At 41.5% G+C, this 21105-nt stretch overlaps 1 protein-coding gene across 5 annotated transcripts in view; it reads right to left on the reverse strand.

Moving 5' to 3' along the window:
- The window catches only part of LOC144288674 (uncharacterized), a 27903-nt gene continuing 6798 nt past the window's right edge, over positions 1 to 21105 (reverse strand). For all 5 annotated transcript variants that reach the window (XR_013356642.1, XR_013356641.1, XR_013356643.1 and 2 more), the window contains 3 exons: positions 8714 to 8831; positions 1608 to 1670; positions 1 to 239 (listed from right to left, as the gene is read on the reverse strand). Coding sequence is in view for 1 of the 5 variants with exons in the window: in XM_077856408.1 (XP_077712534.1) it covers positions 197 to 239; positions 1608 to 1670; positions 8714 to 8831 (224 nt within the window). In the remaining 4 variants the exon portion in view is untranslated. The remainder of the gene's footprint in view (positions 240 to 1607; positions 1671 to 8713; positions 8832 to 21105) is intronic.

Here is a 21105-nt window from a genome sequence, read left to right on the forward strand (position 1 = left end):
TGGCAAAAGTGCTGTTTAATGAATTAAAGAAGATAAAATCAGGAAACAGAGTTGCGGATGGCGTTAGTGCAGGGCTGAAGAGGCCTTGGTTCTCCAGGCTGGCGGAAGCGGAGTATCAGGTGGCCGAGATGCGGCCCAAGGCAGCCTCATGGGGCCGAGGCTATTGTGTGGGTCTGGGCAGCCCTCCAGCCCATGCTCAACCAAGGGGCCTGGCTGCACCCGCTGAAGAAGAGCGCCTCCTACAAATCAAAATCATTTGAAATATTTCATAATTAGGAAAAAATGGTTTCTTTCTTTCTTTCTTTCTTTCTTTCTTTCTTTCTTTCTTTTTTTTTTTTTTTTTTTTGAAAAAATGGTTTCTAAAGAGCACTGCCTCTGTGGAAGGGATCTGGAATAAGGCCAATAATAAAATTAACAGGACCTCGGTGTGAGCCACTGACCTCTGTGGCAGTATTGGCTGTGTCATCAGCTCCTTCCTCAACAGAAAACCTGAGCCCATTCGCAGGAGAGAATGTAGGGATCTCCCCCGGCTGCCAGTCAGCTGACATGTTCAGATGCTGTTAATCATAAATGGGAGAGGTCCTGCTAACCAGCAACCCCTGCCCAACACGCACCATGTTTGCATATTCAAAAGGTGACATCATATCAAGCCTCAAGGTGCTCACCATTCATTTGGAAAAGATAAGGCTAAGACACACATGGACGGTATTTGAGAATACTTATTAAGCAATAAGTAGCCAGCTGCTGGATTCCAGAGTCGAGTTTAATCCCATTTCAGCCATTTAGAAGCCTGCACAAGAGCTTCGGTGGGCATAATTCCAAGTGGGAAAAGGCATGAACATTGCCAAATACATGCCTTAACAGCGTTTGCCTAAAATGGAAATGTCCTTAATGCTCCTACTGATTAAAAGAGGAGATTGAGAGCAACACAAATACCCATTACCTGGGTCTTCTTATATAAATATGATGCATTCTGGTTTTTTGTTTTAAACTGGAGAATGAGGAAGCTTGCTTTGTGCTGATATGGAAAAATCTCTACATCATTCAGTGTCCAAACAGGAGAGTAGGAGCCATTCTCCATATTTCAAGCAGAAAAGGATGCAGTGGAGGACATTGGTGAAAAAACAGCCAGGAGGGCTATGGAGCATAAAAGAGGGGGGCTCTTGTCCAAAGATGGAAGCTGCCAACTGTCCCTTGGCTGGATTGAAGGACTGAACACTCACTGCTGATGTGGCTAAAACCACCCCCCAGGTTGCTGGATCCTGTAGTGGGGGAAATGACTAATTTCTTCCTCCCACACTGGAATCTACCATCAGTGCCTCCCATTTGGAAGAATCTAACATGAAATTGGTCACATAAGCAAGTCTGGGAAAGGGAATGGTGGGTCCCTAAGATGAACTTGGACCCAACTGCCAAGAGACAATCTGGTACATTTGCTACTCAGATCCACACATTTCACTGTACCCATTCAACAACGACATCGTGCTTCTACCTAACAGAATGCAACTATATTCCTCATACAGATGAGTGCAGGCTCACTCTCTCCCCAAAAGAGGGGGACACATAGCGGGACCATGTGAAGAGGCAGCCTCAGCCACTGTATTCACCTCTGTGTGATGTCAGCTCTTCTTCTCGGTTTCATCACCACGGCATCCCGGATATTCTGTAATCTAAAGGCCACACTGTAAGGTTAACCACCACCAACACTCGATGCTACACATAACAAGCAAAGAAGAAAATATGTGTAGCCACCACAGTTCTTGTCAAAACTAGTTGATGGTGATAATAGTTGAGTAATAATTCACAATGAGCTTCTTCCAATATCCATTCCAGGTTCTCTTTGCCTTGAGCCTAAACCTTAGCTTTTGGGTTTTTTACCTAGCAGGATGACTTCAATCTTCATTTCTGAAAGGCCTGAGTTTATAGTAGACTGGCGAGTTGCAATATTATTCCAGCAACTTTTAGCACATTGAAGGGCTAAGAAGCACCCAGGAGAATTTCCTGGGCTCCAGACACAGTCTTTCCTGCCACCACTATGTCACAGCAACCTAATTCCTCTGAGTAATTCTGACCAATCACCCCAGCCAGAACAGTAACCCTCTTCTTTGCCTGTCAATTCAGTGGCGTGAGAAATTTGAACCGGGCAGATGGCACTATCAACTTCCTGTTCAGTGAAACAATTGTATGTCCCTTGAGAAACCACTGTCTCCTTAGAAGCAAAACCTATAAGCCAGCTGATCGATGCTTCAAAGAAGGCAGGTGAATAATCTGAGTGATGTTCCGCATGTGACATCATGCAGATTCCTTTGACTCCCAGATCCATGTATCTGGACCATAAGAGACACAACACCACTTTTTCATTGCTGATTCAAAGCCTAATCCACATTCTTCAAGAACGTCACCCAAATTGCGGAGAGGTATCTCCCAATGGTGCCATTTTTGAAACTTCAAAGATTTATTCCTTCCCTTTATAATGATAGCTACCTTTGGGTGATGGAGTATATGGTAAACCAATAAGTTCCAGGGGCGTGAGCCCTATTCAATACTTCTTTTGCCGTAATATCAGTTCTTTGGTAATAAGCAATGTTGTGCAGGACATGATGTCATGGAATAAAACATTCCGAAAGTTCACAGATGGTGGGACTGATAAAAGCACTGCAGGCAAGGGATGGGCAGCACAGTTAGACATAGTGTCCACTCCAGTAAGGACAAAACCATGCCCTCCATAATGGGAAGAGTTCCATGTAATAAACTTGCTACCAGGTGGCTCACTGGTCCCCCTGGGGAATGATGCCACACCAGGGCTCCCTACTGGTCTCTGCTGTCAGCAGTGACAGGCATTCCACAGTGACAGTAGCCAGATCTGCCTAGGAGAGGGAAAGTCCATACCGTTGAGCCCACGAGTAGCTTCCATCCCTACCGCAACAGCCATGTGCTACATGAGCCTATTGGACAAGCCTCAGGTGGCCGGGAAAAGGGCCGACTGACATCCACACAATGGACCATCCCATCCAGTTGATTACTGAGAGCCTTCTCAGTAGATGTCCCATGGTAGCATTCACACAAGACAGTGGCCATATGGGGAGGTCCATCTGCAAACCTCTGCCTCAACTCCCTTGTCACCCATATGCCAATCAAACCATTAGTCACCCATGAATTATGTAAATCTCAACCTCTGGCCATGTCTCCATCCAGACAAAATGGACAACTGCTGTGTTGGCCTTGAGAGAACTTCCCTTACCACATTCCTGATGTGAGCTATAATGTTTCAACAGTCCACATCTACCTGGTGCCTTCAAATTGCAAGGGACCATCTGTGAACTTGCCCCAAATGTTCTCTTCCTCTGTCAATTGTCAATTGCAAAGGGACATAGGTGTGCTCTGTGCGAGAATCAAAATGCAGCAAAAGGAGACACCTTGGGAGTCTGAGATACCTGCTCATGAGACTTACTTGTGTCTTCAGGACTCCCTCGACCCCTATCTGGTATATGCTATTTACAGTGGATGATGGATTGCTCCTGTACACGCCCAGCCTTATGGCCTGCTAGATCAGTATATTAATTATCTACTGCCATGTAAAAAATTACTCCCAAAACTTAGCAACACCCATTTGTTATCTCACGTGGTTTCTGGGAGTCAGGCTACACCAGGAGGATCTGGCTCAGGATCTCTCATGAGGCTGAGGTCAAGCTGCCAGCCATTGAGGGAGTCACCTCCAGCTTAACTAGCCATGCTGTAGACCAGTGGTTCTCAAATGGGGGTGATTTTGCTCCTCCAAGGATATTAGACATTTTTGGTCTACAACTGAGGAGGAGGATAGTGGAGCTGCTAAAATCTAGTGGGTAAAGGCCAGAGATGCTGCTAAACATTCTATAATCCTTGGGATAGCTTCCCACATCTAAGAATTATCTGTTCCCAGGGATTCCTGGGTGGCTCAGCAGTTTAGCACCTGCCTTCGGCCCAGGGAGTGATCCTGGAGTCCCGGGATCGAGTCCCACATCGGGCTCCCTGCATGGAGCCTGCTTGTCTCTCTGCCTCTCTCTCTCTCTGTCTCACATGAATGAATAGACAAAATCTTAAAAAAAAAAAAATTATCTGTTCCCAAAATGTCAAGAGTGCTGAGGTTAAGAAACCCCATTAGTGAGTCTTCTTTTGCCCTGGTCCCAACACAGAAGTGGCAGCCGTCTATGTTACACAAACCATTGCCCTGAACTGTACTCTCAAAAAGTATATATGTTATCTCAAAAATCAAAAGAGGCACAAAACATGGTAGCTCTTTCTCGGTGGTAGGTGGTGCAAGTATAGCGATTTGCCTTTCTCTTTGGAAAGGAAATGTCAAATTTCCCAGACTACTGGACCCCCAGAAACTCCACTGGGGAGCAAGCCTTTGATTTTCCTTGGGGTTTATCTCCCACCCTCTGGCATACATATGTCTTACTAAGGTATCTAGGATCTGTGCTACATCCTGCTCATCATGGTGTCAATAACATAATATATCAGCATGCTGCTCTGGGGAATATCAGGATGATCAAGGTGCCTGCAGACCAGATCTTGTCAGAGGGCAGAGGAGTCACGTAGGCCTGAGGTAGGACAGTGAGGGTGTTTTGCTGATCCTGCTAGTTGAAAGCAAACTCCAGCTGGTGATCTTTGCTAATTTGGTAATGAGGGGAAAAAAGCATCTGCCAGAGCAACAGCTGTGCACAAAGTGCCAGGAGCACTGTTGTGTCACCCAATAAAGAGACTACATCCGGTCCAGTACCCGAATAATTTTACAAGAACCCACAGTCATTCCCCAACAACTGTCTCACTTCTGCTCATGTCACACAAATGAGTTACATGAGGGAATGGTCAAATGCCATGCTGGTCAAGTGCTAGATGGGAATACTGACCTCTGCAATCCCCCCAGGGATATATATAGCTCTCAGTTTACTCCGATGTAGAAAGAGCAAATTCGGAGAAGCTTCTGCGAGGCTAGGGCTGCTATCCCAAGGCTCACTACTCAGGTTAGGGAATCAAAGCGGGGGTTCTTTGAGTTGCTGGTACCTATTACAACTATATTCAGGAGTGGGAAAATAACCATATGGGGGCCAATGGACCAATTGGAACTCCGCAATGCAAGCACAGGCCAAAATTTCATTTATCCCCAGATTATTGCAAGTGCCATCCGCCCCCAGTGTCCAGAGGCTTTTGGGGCCCCTGGAGGTCAGTACTGCCTTAGAGCCAATGTCCAGAAATTCCTTCAAGGTCTGGCTATTCCCCTCCCCTCAGTCTACCGTCACCCCCATGAATGGCCACAGGTCTTTTGGGAAAGGCGTAAAGAAATATTTATGCTAGAAGCTCATAGCAATATTATCCAGATCCTTCTTAAGGCTTCTAGGCCCCTTCTTCATCTATGGTTAGACTTCTCAAAACCGAGCTTGCATCAAAGCCAGCTGAAGCACTTGCCAAAACAGACTGCTGGACACACCTGCAGAGTACGTGTGTCAGTAGGGCTGGGGAGGGCCTGAAAACCTGCATTTATCACACATACCCAGGTGATGCTGCTGCTGCCACTCCTTGGCCACAGTCTGAGAATCAGTGACCTGAGGATTTCTATGTCTTTGAATAGATTCAGGTCTGGGACTAGGGTGAAATGCTATGACTCTCTATCAAACAACTCAGGTTTCTGTGCACTAGACCTAGAGATTTTCCAATAACATAAAATAAAGTAATTCTTAGTAGACTGCCCAGATATTCTGGTTCTTGGGCCACCAAGAACAGTTAGCCAACATCAAAGACTCCTGGGTGCTAAAATACTCTGCTTGCTGCTTCAGGCACTATGCCCATTACAATAGTATCACCTATCTTGCTTTGACTTAAGGGCTGCCATTTGGCTCTGCCCCTGCAGAAGGCTGTCATCCACCGAAGTCAAGCAGTCTGTTTTAATGAAAACATCTTTTCCCATTGGTGGGTCTCTTAAGAACCCTTGAACAAGAAAGAAAGTTCAAAACATCTGCCACCGTGCTTGACCATGATAATATCAATCAAGAAAGACCTTTCCCATTGCTACCATTCTGTCTCCCCAGATTCCATCCTAGAGGAACCAGAAACCATGGTTAGCATGGTAGGGTATGGGGTAGAAGCACTGCATGAGCAAAAAGAGAGGAAACTGATCCCAGCCCCATCTCTACTGAAGGCTTCTCTCTTGCCTAAGGTACGGATAAGGAGACTTATCTGCAAAACAAGGTTTTCATCTTTACATGGAATTTAATTACTAAAATAAGAGTACGTTGTATGACTTGAAGTGACTGGAGTTTCATTTATATGACTTTAAGAGTGACCAGAGAATTCAGGGATCTGCCTGAGTTTTGATCCAAGCGATGGCAAAGAAATATTCATTGAGGGGCGCCTGGGTGGCTCAGTCAGTTGAACATCCACCTCTTGATTTCATCTCATGTCATGGTCTCGAGGTTGTGGGCTCAAACTCCATGTCAGGCTCCACACTCAGTGCAGAGTCTGCTTATCCCTCTCCCTCTGCTCTTCTCCTCACTCGCACACTCTTTCTCTCAAATAAATAAATCTTTTTTTTTTTTTTTTTTTAAGAAATACCCATGGAGTGGCTTATAAAAGACACTGGGATATATAAGTAATGTTGCTTCGTAGTTGGACCCTCTAAGACCTACTTGTTCAATGTACTGGCTAAAATGCCAAATAATGTGGAAATACACAGAGATGGTTATATCTTCATAGAGAAGGCAGGAGATAAAACAGCATGCTCCCAGACATAGCCAAGGCTTCCCAGATCCCCCAAAGGACCACAGAGACAGGCTGCTATGGATGGCACCACCATGAGCAATGAGGATTCTATCATGGCCTAGAAGCACATCCATGGGCTTTTATACCCTTCTGGCCCTCCCTCACCTTTGATTATCCCAGAAACTCTGCTAATGTGCCTACACATTCAGGGAGTGTTAACCAGGAGACTGAGTGAAATGAATGGCAATTTCACGGGAGTATCCTACAGGAGGCTCAGGTTTTAGATCTGCTTGAGTTTCATTCCTGAATGTCCCCAAACCATTTACTGGAAAGTATATCATTTCTTTTCTTTTTGGTAAATGATAAAGTGTTTTAAATAAAGCATTCCAATATATAGATAAGTCTATTTCTGGATTCTGTTCTCTTCCTTAGATGCATCAGCCTATACCTGTACTGGCACCAGAATAGCAAGAAGGCCAGTGGGACTGCAGCAAAGCATGAGGAGAAAGAGAAGAAGAATGGGAGAGCTCAGAGAGGAATGTTCTCAAGGGTGGAAAGAGATTCACATTTGGCCTTTAAACTCTGAGTGAGCAACTGCAGGGTTTTGAGCAGAGGGTGAAATGATCTGATAGGTGTTAGCAGGATGATTCTGGCTGCTGTGTGGTTCCATGGAGGACAGGCTGTGGGGTGCATGAGTGGAAGCAGGAAGTTACTGAAATAGTCCAGGTGAGAGATGATAGCTTCTTGTACTAGGGTGCTGGAGGTGGGAGGGGTGAGAATGTGAGAATCTGGGTATATTCTGAGGGTGGAGCCAGCAAGGTTTCCTAATGAATGGGTTGTCAAGTGTGAACAAAAGAGTGAGGTCAAGAATGATTCCAAGGTTCTTGTCTGAGTAACTGGAAGGATGGAGTGACTATTGCCTAAAATGAGATACAGTGTGGGAGGAATGGGTTTTAGGGAAAAGACCAAATTTTAGATATGTTTTATTTGGAAGATCTCTGATATTCAAGGAAAGATGTCAAGAGAAAGTTCAATACACAAGGCTTGTGTTCAGAAGAGAGATCCAAGCCAGGGAATATCTGGGGTCTCTTAGATAGACACAGTATCTAAGGCTGGGTGGTTAGATTAGATCACCAAAGAAGGGGGCCCAGACAGGGTTGAGATCCAAAGACTGGGACCTGGGACACCCCAACATCAAGAGGTCATAGAGATGGAAAGAAACTGCAAGGAGAGTGAGAAAAAATGGTTTATACTCTTGGAAGAGAGTATGGTATCACTGAAGCCAAGAGAAGACAGTGGCCCAAGAAAATGGTTGGATCAGCTCTACCACAGGCTACTGACAAAAGCTGTAGCAGAGCAAGATGAAGACCAAGAATTCACCACTGGATGCAGCAGTGGTCATTGGTGATTTGCCAAGGGCAGTTCTGGAAAGGGTAGGGCTGAAAGTCCTAACTGGAGAAGATTCAAGACAAAAAGGAAGACAAGTATTAAGAGACAGTCACTGTAGACATTATTTTTCTAGTAGTTTCACTGCAAAGGGAGACAGACAAATGGGTTAGTGAGGGAAAGGGAAGTGGAGTCAATAAATAGCTTTTTTATTTTAGGATGCAAGAAATGAAGGCAAGTTCAGACTCCAGTTGGAATGATCCAGTAGAGAGGATACACTGATGATGTAAGAGAGAAAGGAAAAATTGCTAAAGCGATATATGGGCACCCATCCAGGCAGAAAGGGCACTCTCACACTGCATACTGATTCAAGGTTTTCAGAGGGAAATTTGGTATTATATACTGAAATTACAGACGCATGCATTCTTGAACACAGCATTTTTACTTCCAAGATTCGATTCTGTAGATATGCCACCATCTATGTGCAAAGACATATCTACCTATTATTTATTAGAACACTATATATAATACCAAAATCCTAAAAAAAAAAAAATATTGAATGTATATGGGTAGTGGATGGTTAAATCCATACCTGAAATACCACGGAGCACTGGAAATGAGGTTGATGTCGACATTCTGTTCCGGAAAGTCTCCAAAATTGCATAAGTGAAAGATATCAAAGGACAGAAGAGTACATGGTATGCTCCCACCTGTGAAAAAAAAAAGCAAGGAATAAGTTGATACACAGAGTTATATATAAAATGTGTGTATGTACATAGAACATTTCTGAAAGGATTTACTTTCCACTGGATATCCCTTTTCTGAACTTTCCACTATTTTTAGGAGGTGTATTTATACTTTTCATTAAAGATTAATACAAAAAGAAAAATATCTTTGCTAGAAAGAAAACCAGAAAATTCAACAATTCTGGCTGTGCATTATTGTATTAACATAGTGGACATTTTCTTATACAACATTTAAGGGAGAAAAGTCATTCTCTTCTAGGCTGTTTCAGAAAGTAGTCTTCTAAATTGATTTTTACTGAACCTGCAATGTCTTTATTCAATAATTTGCAACACTGGAACATAAATTTTCATTATGAATACCCAAGGTAAAAGATCTTTAGTTTCAAAGTGCATTTCTGTTGGGTACACAATAGGCATCCAATAAAAACTTGTTGGGTTGAATCAGATCACTAATTAGATGAATGTCAACACTAAGCATGTGGGAAATGGAATTTAAATACAAAGCACTGAGGTTCTCTTCTCTGTAGGTTTGTAGGTATGTATGCGTGTATGTGTACTTACTGTAAATTAGCAACTGTTCTCTTTATTTTCAGTTTACTACATAGAATAGAATGCAGTATGAATTAAACCAGAAAGCTATACTTTTTGAGACTTTTTTTATTTATTCATGAGAGAGAAAGAGAGAGAGGGAGAGAGAGAAAGAGAAAAAGAGAGAGATAGAGAGAGAGATAGAGAGAGATAGAGAGAGATAGAGAGAGAGAGAGAGAGAGAGAGAGAGAGAGATTGAGAGGCAAAGACAGAAGCAGGCTCCATGCAAGGAGCCCGATGTGAGACTCGATCCTGGGACTCCGGGATCACACCCTGAACCAAAGGCAGACACTCAATTGCTGAGGACCCAGGTGTCCCCAGAAAGCCATCTTGATACAATTTAGCAAACTATTTAATCCTATTAACAATGAAGAAGTTATCAAGTAGGGGTGGAAAAGAAAATGAAGGGAAGACCACTCTCCAGAAGCAGAAATTATTCCTGAGATTGAAGTCTTAAAATGCACCTATACTGACTTAAGAAGGTGTTTTAAACATAAAGGTACTTGAATTAATAGTTCTTAAATATAAAGAAGGATACCCATTAGGTACTTCTGAACCGGGGAAAGTGGAAATTCATCATTTTAAGTGTCTGTCAGCGCGGAATCTCTTGTTTAGTACTTTCATGAGCCACATTCATATTGAAGACCACATCGAAGCTCTTGACAGATGACAAGACCTTGAACTGCCTTCTGAAATATCAAGTAAGACTGCATTCCTTTCTACGTTTTTAGTAGTAAGCATACTTATCGTAATCGAATCTTTTGAAAACTAGCACTCTATGCTACATAATGGCATCATATATAATAATCCTCTCATTTCTCAACCTTAAGCATTAGGGATTCTGTGCTATTTATTTAAGCTTGTGTGTTTTTTCTTTCCCCGGTTTCCTGAATTATTTATTAGTTACACAATACTCTTGCTCTGTGCTAAGTGCCGCTTCTCTCTCCTTTTGCAGCTGGAACACAAGTACATATTCTATTTCATTATCAATTTAAAGCTCACCTGAAGCTAAGGAAGTAATCATTCATTGTGACGGAATTGCTAGGATGGTTGTATATTTTCAAAAACATTAAGATTTTGTTTTTAATATTGGGTCTACTTGCTGCTTTTTTGGTTTGCTAATAGACAATGATATATAGGCTATCCATAAAATCTTCACACTGCAAAGCAATTCTTTGCAGGCAAGATCCACACCTTTACAGGCTCCCAAGAAGAAAAAAGGTGAAACTTGGTTCACTGACAAAATGTTCATCTTGAATTAAAACAGGAACTGACTGATGGAGCATTCCCCTACCTGTATGCAAGTCTATGCAAGGTGCTGTAGACCAGTATTTTTCAAACTTTATAGTGCATAAGAATCAACGGGGGATATTGTTACCATGAAGAGGCAGATTCATGGATCTGGGATGGAACCAGAGATTCTGCATTTTTAAGAAGGTCCTAAGTGATGCTGCTGCTGCTGGTCCCTAGACCTCATCTTGAACAGGAAGGCACAGAGCAATGGTCACCAAACCTGATTGCACAGTATGGGGGAACCCAGAAAAAATACAGATGCCCAGGTCCCAATTCTGTATCAGAACCTCTGGAGATGAAATTCAAGCCCTGTTAATTTTTTTAATGTTTCCCAAGTGCTTATGCACTGAATGTGTTTCCCCAAATTCCTTTGTTGAAACCCTCATTCCTAACATGATGGTATTTGGAGATAAAGCCTTTGGGAGGTAATTAGATTTTTTAAAGATTTATTTATTTTTTCATGAGAGACACAGGCTGAGAGAGAGGCAGAGACACAGGCAGAGGGAGAAGCAGGCTCCATTCAGGGAGCACAATGTGGGACTCGATCCTGGATCCCGGGACCATGACCTGAGCTGAAGGCAGGTGCCCAACCGCTGAGCCTCCCAGGCAATTAGATTTAAATGATGTCATGAGTTGGGACCCTCACGATAGGATGGGTATCCTTATAAGAAGAGACACCAGAGGGGTGCCTGGGTAACTCAGTTGGTTAAGTGTCTACCCTCTGCTCAGGTCATGAGCCCAGGGTCCTGGGATTGAGCCCCATGTTGCGTTCCTTGCTCAGAGGAGAAATATGCTTCTCTCTCTCCCTCTGACCCTCTGTACCCCCCCAACTTGTGCTCTCTCTCTTCCAAATAAATAAATAAAGTATTTTTACGAAAGAAGAAAAAGAAGAGACACCAGAGAGCTTACTCTTTCTCTTTCATCCAGTTGAGACACAGTTAGAGGGTGGCCACCTACAAGCCAGGAAGAGGAACTCAAATATGCTAACACCCTGATCTCAGACTTCCAGCCTCCAAAATTATGAGAAAATAAATCTCTGTTGTTTAAGCCACCTACTCTATGGCATTTTGTTAAGGCGGCCCAAGCTAAGACACGGGGAGAATCTAACATTATGCAGCAGAGATTGACAACTGTTGTTGTAAAGAATATTAAAGTGGCATAATCATAACTCTGTTGTAAGAGGCTTATAACTTATGGAGGAGCTAAGACTGGAGCCTATAAAAGTCACAGGTACTCAAGTGTAAGCCTGGGCCAGAGAGGTAGAGTATTAAGAGCCCCAGAACAAGAGTGCAACCAGGGTGGGGATGATGAAGGAAGAAAGCCGTCACTTCCTAAAGAGTTCTACTGAGGACCAAATTTTTAAAGATTTTACATATTGTAAATATGTACAATACAATATACATTATACAATAAAAGACTGCACAGATAATAAGCATTCAGTTACGACTTTGATCACCATATATACTCAATGTAATCATTACTTAAATCAAAATATAGAACACTGCCATCACCCCAGAAAGTTCCCTGGAACACTGTCCAGCCAATTTCCAGCATTCATAGAGGCAACCACCATTTCGATTTCTATCACTGTAAGTTAGCATGATTTGTTTTAGAATTTCACATAAATGGAACATTTTTGTATCTGGCTTCTTTTCGTCAACATAATTATTTTGGGATTTATCTACTTTATTACATGTACCCATACATGTAATATCTTCTTATGGCTGAAAGATATCCCATGGCATAGATAGGACAATTTGTCCATCTATATAAATGTTGCTAGACATTTCAGTTGTTTCCAGTTTAGGGTTATTAGAAATAAAACTACTATAGAATAGTCTTCCTAATGTCTTCTTTTAAAAAAAAAACATTTTAATTTTTCTTGGGTAAATACATAGAGGTGATATTTCTGAGCTATGGGATAAATATATGTTTAACTTTATAAACAAATTGCCAAACAGCTCTCCAAAATGAATGAATCATTTTATGTTTCCACCAGCGATGTACAAGAGTTCTGGTTACTCCATATTCTCGCCTTAGCATTGCCAGTATTTTAGATCTTTACTTTTTTAAAGTTCACTCATCTGTGTGGTAAGACCGAGACTTTTGAGAAGCAATGTAGCAAAGTAGTTAAGAGTACTGAGTCCTTGGAGAATAATCTAGAAATATAAAGAGAATTATTGATGTAATAACCTTTTGAACAAGCAAGTCCATTTCTAGGAATCTACCTACATTTATATCTACTCAAGTACAAGAGAAAATGTACAACTTTATTCCATGCAGTATTGTTTACAATTAAAAAAGGTCATTAGGAATGCAAGGATCCAGTAATCAGGAACTAGTTGAAATAAACTACAGTGCACCGACACAATGGAGTTCTAAGAAGTTCTAAAGAAAGGATGAGAAAGGATTGTAGGTACTGATATAGAGACATCTCTAGAATATACCATTAAGTGGAAAAAATTTTCAAAAGCAAGAAGTATGTATACAAAGAAAGAGGAGTTAAAATAAGACTATATATCTACACACATACATATATCATATGTGCAAAAAAACGTACAAACGGACATATAAATAAGGAACTAATAAAATATGGTCATGTGTAGAAGGAAAGAAAAACTAAGCAGAGAGAGCAGGGGTAGAAATAAGACTTTTCCTAAATATTTTCCCATATACTTTTGATTTTGAATTACATAAATGTATTGCCATTAAAAATTACAAGTAAGGTATTCAGTTGAAATAAATTTACCCCATTTCATCAAATTCTTAAAAAATTTACAACTAAAAAACCCCTAAAGTTGGAAAGCAAACCTAAACATATATCAAACTGACAACATGAGCACACAGAAAAATTGTAGAAAGAAACAGATTCAGTGAAAATCTGGGAGACTTTAATGCTTCTCAAAAAGAGACAGGCAGAAATCAGCGGTCATCACCGAGGTGGTTATTAACAAAGTCCTCCCTTTGAGAACTGACAAAAGAAGAAGCACTTGTCCTGCTGCCCCTGCCTAAAATGCTTTTCAGGGTAACCAAATGGATCTACTTCATTAGGGAAAACTCTTCTTCACTAATGAGTGGCTGCTGATTAATGTAGGAGAAATGTTAACATTAGAAAAATCATAATTTTGTGATTTCTAAAGAATGTTAATTTAGTCAAGGGCTATCAAATGGAATGGGCCATGCAGTGAATGGCTGAGGGGGAATGGCACATCTGTATGGTGATGACGTAACTCCATACCAAAAACTGTCAGGTCACGAGGGAAATCATAGCAGTGTCTAGCAGCCAGCTCTGGGGACCATCACACAACCCAGAGGACAGTCTGGGTTCCAGTGATGTTAAAACCAGATGGCATGTGCCTCCTGAAGAAATGCCATGTAAACCATACAATGGCACTCAAAATGTATTCTAGATAAAATTTATTAACATAAATCAATCAAACTCTTAGATGTAACTTCTGGTTTAGAGGAAATACAGGGGACAGAGGAGCAGGGTAAGTGACAACATGAGGAAATAATCAAACACTGAGTAGGAAAATTAACAGATGAAGAAAAGGACTGTTTTAGATTTAAGACACCTAAGGGACATACAAACTGGATAAAATGCAGGCTCTGGACCTAAACCCTGATTTGAACAAACTAGCTTTGGGGAAATAGTTATGTGATAATTAGGATAATTTCAATATGATCAAGGGATAGGATGCTATGGACACTTACTGGCGGGGAAAGAGAAAGACTATGAAAAGAAAACTATTTCCAACATTATGATCTTGTTTTAGTAAAAAAGACATATATGTATAAAAATGTGGAAATACATGTAATAAAAGATTACCACTTAACAGTCTTGGGGTGGTGAGTATATCAATTATTTATGGTCACACAAATTACCAAAAACTTGGTGGATTAAAACTATAAAAAATTATTATCTCAAAGTTCTTTAACTCAGAAGCCCAACATGGGTGTCATAGAGCTAAGATCAAGGTGCTAGCAGGGCCACATTCCTTTCTAGAGGTTCTGAGGGAGAATTTATTTCCTTGTGTTTCCCAGCTTCTAGAGGCTGCCTGCATTGCTTGGCTCATGGCTGCTTCCTCCACTTCCTCCTTCATTAGCAGATCATGCCCTTCTCACCCTACATCACGCTGAACTTCTCTTCGGCATCCTTCTTCCATTTGTTAGGACCCATGTACACCAGGCCACCAGAATAACCCAGGACACTCTCCCATCTCAAGGTCACCTGATTAGCAATCTTAATTCCATCTGCAACCTAAATTCGCCTTTGCCTTGTACCTTAACATATTTGCAATTTCTGGGATTAGGACATAGATATTTTGGAGGGGCCACTATGCAGCCTTCCACAATGGAAACATGGTGTTTCTTTTCTTGTTGTTGCTCATCTGTATTTTCTGGCTTTCTACAATGCTCATATATGGCTTCTGTAATAACAAAAGGCTATTCTTCATTTAAAAATAAGTATAGTGCTGAGGGAGGAAGCAATACTGTAAGCAGTAATATTACAAAGATCATGAATAAACACCTACAGCAGGAATGCATAAACCATACGGCCTAATAGGTGTTGGTGCCTTGGAAAATTTCCACTGACAGGATCATATTTAAAAATGCTATAGTTCAAATAATGTGTATGAAAGGGCAGATGCTACATTCTGGAAAATGTTATGTATCAAGAGAAAAAAATGACTCTAGGGATGACAAGGACACCATGGTCAAAGAGACATGTGAAAAGTATGAATAACAATATTCATAAAATGTGAGTTCAAGTCCCAGCTCTGTCACTAACTAGCTGTGTGACCTGTGCCCGTTATTTAATCTCTCTTTGCCTCCACTGCATTATCCGAAAGAGGAGACTTTTCTCTTGGGGTTGTTGGAGGATTGAGCGATTTACTACTTGTACAGGGCTTAGAACTGTGCCTGGCACATGACAAGGACCCTATAGACACTAGTCAGTAATGGTTATGGTTCTGGCAGGTGTTTGTGGCCACCTGTTTCAGACGGAAAACCACTTCTGGAATTTTACTTAAGCTGGTACTTATGTTCCATCACTTTGGGGAATCATAAGAGTCATGCACTGATTATCAACGAGGTTCTTACACTCAAGGATACTAGAGTAATTAGCCTGAGGGTTTCACTACTGGAATTTTCGCCAAATGGCTAGGTTCCCAGGAAACACCCCAGTGGCATTAGCACAGTGGCTAAATAATATTTTTGAAGCATCAACAGCTCTTATGCCCAGAATTGCCAATATGCCAAATGGTGCTTATAACTATGGGGTTCTAACATTTGTATCGTGATGGAGAGAAAAGTCTAATAATTTGCTACTTTGACAATGTGGGGGCAAAGCAAGCAAGTTTTCTGGGGCTGTGAGAGACTGGAGACAACTTCAGTATATATCATGCATCAGGACTCTTCAAGACTGAGACGTGGCATAGAGCCTAGGCTGACCAAAGAACTCCTCCTTTTCTCTCCCTGATAATCTTTCACCTGCATAGGGGCTACTACTGACAAGAACAACCATCTGAGCAAGCACTGCTTGTATTACAACCGCACTTTATAAAGCACGATGCCCAAAGTGGTCAAGAGATTCACCATGTTCTAACGGACGGCAGAGCTGGCCCAGAACCTAGGCACATCCATATAGTTATCCGAGGAGAACCTGGGTGCCAAAGACTGAGTGCTCTGGGCTCAGGCAGCCTGGAATAGAGCGAGGAAACCATGAAAAGTTAGGAACAGAACCTACACGGAAAGGTAGAAGAACAGTTACTGGGATCCCTGGGTGGCGCAGCGGTTTGGCGCCTGCCTTTGGCCCAGGGCGCGATCCTGGAGACCCGGGATCTAGTCCCACGTCGGGCTCCCGGTGCATGGAGCCTGCTTCTCCCTCTGCCTGTGTCTCTGCCTCTCTCTCTCTCTCTCTGTGACTATCATAAATAAATAAAAATTAAAAAAAAAAAAAAGAACAGTTACTTGGAGTGTGCTCTCCTCCTCTACTTTTTGGCTCAACCTAATATTTTTTAGAGACTCACAATTTAAGAAAAGCCCCTGTTGATGTCACAAAGGATGTCAAAATCTGTGCATAAGGCACGGTCCTGCCCTGGAGGGCCACAGATTCTCACAGAGAAGACATGCATGAAGTCGAAATGTTAGCAAGAATCCTGATTTCATAACGCTGGTAGTCACTAAGTACTTTCCCATATAGTTCCCAAAACTCATACATCGGGCAAGTATGATTTGTCCCTTTTTATAAATAAGACAATGAACCACCGACCAAAGACACTGACATGGTTCAAGGTCAGAGACCTAGCAAGTGGACTCTGTCTTCTGCTCACCTCATACACATCACACGGGTAGTTTAGGACAAATGTTTTGCTTTTTGATGACATCTGCAAATGCTTTGGGGGTTTTTACACAGTATACAATACATTGTTTGATTATCCAGGATTATTTCCATTACCAAGATCGATGTTTTTTAAAAGCATTTAAAATGCTTTTAAATGTTTTTTAAAAGGTTTATAAGAAAAACCATTTGTAACAAAGGAAGGAAGAGGGACATTGTCAGGGCAATGGGGAAAGCAAGACTGAATATGTTATCATGTACACTTTTAGCAAAGATTTTTAACTGCAAAAACAAATGTTCATTGAAGAAAATTTTGATCATAAAGTGGAATGAGAAAAATATCTGTTCTCCTACCAACCAGAGAAAAGCCATGTTCAGCAACCTCTCATTCCCCAATTTTTTTAAGATCATACATACTATAAAACTTGACGACTGATATTAAGCCTCTGAAAATTCTTTACCTCTAAATATCTTTAAGTGATGAAAAAAAAAAAACCACTTTTCTTTTTCAGCCTAAGGTGTGTTAGAGCAGACAATGAAGAAGATGCTCAAAACATTCACATTGGCTGTGTTCTCAATTATATTTCGGAAATTAAATAGGGAGGCACAGGGAGCTGGAGGAGTGTCCTACGTACCCATTAGCTTTCTACCAGCAGAAATATTTGATCCTGCCTCCAGCAAGGCTCCAGTGCGGTGGCTGAAACCTTTGATCTTGCGTCCCACTCCAGCATATGGTGCTACTAAGCATAATCAAAGTGCAAATCTTTATAGAAAATTACAGAGACTCTGAAAAGGGGATGGTATTCTTTTACTTTAATTTCCTTCCCTGCCATATTCCTGGTCTTAAGGAAAAAGCATTTGGTCTTTTGATGAAATCTGCAAACACTTTGAGGGTATTTACACCGTGTATACAGTCAATTATTGGACTGTTCGAGATTATTTCCATTGCTGAGATTGATAGACTGTTTCTTGCCAGGATAGCGCCACAGTTTTCAGTGGCGTGGGTATGAAATTGCCTCCCTTATTTTGGCCTTACATTGTGACATTAGAATAAGGAGACACTGCAGCTCTGGGGCAGATGGGGGGCTGGGGCTTGCCACATGTGCATCCAGGCTTTGATTAAAAAAAAAAAAAATCACTGATAACAGACAGGAAGAGTGACTCATCCTTGAAGTCAATACTCTTTTTTTTTTTTTTTTTTAAGATTTTATTTATCTATTCATGAGAGACACAGAGAGAGTGGCAGAGACACAGACAAAGGGAGAAGCAGGATCCCGTGAGGGACTCCATCCCAGGACCCCCCAGGATCACAACCTGAGCCAAAGGCAGATGCTCAACCACTGAACCACCCAGGAGTCCTGAAGTTGATACTCTTCAAGAGGTGCCCCCCCCCCACAAAAATTTTTAAGCCATTAATAATAACAATTCAGATCAAGTTGTGAGAAGCTTTTTATGAGTTATGAATTAAATGAGTTATGAATTAAATTCCCTTCAAATATATCTGTGGGTCCACTGAGGAGAGGGGGAGACAATTTCTGAATTATAAATGGAAAACAAAACCCAAGTTTTGTGAAATGTTGAATGAAGACTTTGCCCTCTCATCAATGTTCTGTTGTTAAGACTGGAGCCCAGACAAACTTGTAATTTGAAAGAACTTGAACCCAGGAAGGCTCTGTGTGTTGTTTCTCGTGGTTACTGATTATATTGTGCCTAAGCCTTAAGCTGATGGCTTTTAATAATGCAGTTATTAAAGAAACAAAAAGATGGATGTCTAAAGCACTGTTCAAAAACTCTAATCAAGTACAGGCAGGTCTACTTTCAGCTGATGGGCACTGGCATGCTGAGCTGGTTGTTCACGGCATCCGTCTGTCCGGAACTGGGGCAGTGCCAAACCCGGCTGGCTGGTGCTCTTACTGTACCAACTGCGAAGATTTTGAATATCACTCTCAACTGGCTTCATGAGTTGTACCTATAGGCGTGTATCAACAGGGAGCCTAGCAAGGTCCAACCATAAAAATTCGAGGTCAGAAGCCAATGGCTTAGGTTGTGGTCTGCACTCTATTATTATAGTGCTGGATCATTCCAGAAGTTAGCTAACTTCTCTAGTTTCTAGCACCCTCTCCTCCAAACTGGGATATGAAAAATGCTCACCTCATTGCCTCATGAGACCGATGTTGAGGTTAAAGCCAGATATTCAATTTGTTCTTTAAAATTTTGTTTTTAAAGTATTTTTTATTAATTTCAAAGTAACACATAATGATTGGACCTCATTTAGGAAAAGCCAAAAAACAGAATGCAAGCAATCATTCATTTTCTCACCATGTAAAGACAACTATTAACATTTTAAAATTTTTTCTTCTAGATTTTTTTTTGTGAAAATTCTTTGACAAGTCAACGACAGCTGTTGAGTACCACCAAAGTGGAATAAAATAAGGGTGTTTGTTGTCTTTCCAGCTGGGTGGGGATATAAATCGCTAAATAAATGTTATTACTGTAGTGCGAAGAAACCCAAATAAAAGAATATTGGAAAGTTGTACCATAAAATACAATTATAGGTCTGGTTCCTTGAGATGGCAAATATTTTAGTATTTAGGAATAAGAAACACTTTTATACCTAAAGCATTTCCTTAGGCTACTGACTGAATTCTAAGAGGGGACATCATTGTATTACTGCTATAAAATTTCAGTTTACACAAAAACAAACTCTGTGCTGCAACTATAAACAGTATGTGGATTTGCCTTATTTCTTAAGTTCTTACACTCAGCCAGCAACTTTTTCTTTTAACTTGCCAAAAGTGCCTGCAGTTCACTATCATTCTGGTAGCGAGGCAATTTGCTTATACACGTCCATTTCAAATACTCAGGCATCTTTGAATGGATGGTTAAGGATGTTCCTTGAGCCTAAAATCCAGTGTATTGGAAGCAGTCACTTGTCAACGGCCTTCAACACAGACAGTATTATGTGGGCTGATACTTCCTACAAAGGTTTCAGTTATTCCTTTCTTCTCAAAACATAATTGCTATTACAGCAAATGGTGCTCGTCGTGTTTATCTATGATGGCACCAGCATCCTGGATTATTGTCCATATAACATTGAACTCAGCTCAGGATGCTGAGCTCTCAGAAGGAATGGAAAGAGGTCACACTCACCTTTCCTTTTTTTTTTTTTTAAGGTTTTGTTTATTTATTTGAGAGAGAGATAGTGTGAGAGAACATGAATGGGGGTGCAGAGAAAGAAGGAGAAGCAGACCCCCTGGCTGACAAGGGTGCCCGATGTAGGGCTCCATCCCAGGAACCCAGGATTGTGACCTGAGCCAAAGGCAGATGCTTAACCAACTGATCCACCCAGGCACCCTTCCCTGATCTTTCTTTTCCTGGGCTTCTAGCAGAGGAGACATGGAAAGGTCTGAATAAGCCCTTCAGATCTCTCCTTCAGTAATAATACCTTAAAAAAAAAACCAAACCCTGGGAATGTGTTATATAAAGATTCCTAGGCCCTATTCTGGAGGTTCTGAATCAGTCTATCAGGGTGAGCCTAGGATCCGGTATCTTTAGTAAGCTCCTCAGTTTCCTCTCTATAAAATGGGTTGACAATAGCTCCTACCACCTCACAGGGTAGTTGTAGAGATAAATGAGTTACTTTATGCAGAGTGCTCACACCACTGCCTGGCACTCAGCTAGCACGATGTAAGTGCCAGTCATCATTACTGATATTATCATAATACAACCAGCCAATCATAAGCAGGTGTTTGCAAAATACTGTCGATTAGTTTTCTCAAACTTAAGCGTGCGTAAAAATCATCTGATGGCTTATAAATGCAGATGTTAGGACTTTGTCCCCAGAGATTCTGATTTAGTAAGGCCGGTACCTAGCCAGGAATCCACATTCCTATTGCATAAGGGGTGGGGGCGGGGGGAACATGGAGAATCAGCAAATATATTGTAACCCACTGGTCTTCTTATTCACATTCCTAATCCTGGAGGCAAAAAACCCGACTCCCAGACTGGGAGTAA

This window comes from Canis aureus, chromosome 18 (genome assembly GCF_053574225.1).
Source record: "Canis aureus isolate CA01 chromosome 18, VMU_Caureus_v.1.0, whole genome shotgun sequence".
Taxonomy (NCBI): domain Eukaryota; kingdom Metazoa; phylum Chordata; class Mammalia; order Carnivora; family Canidae; genus Canis; species Canis aureus.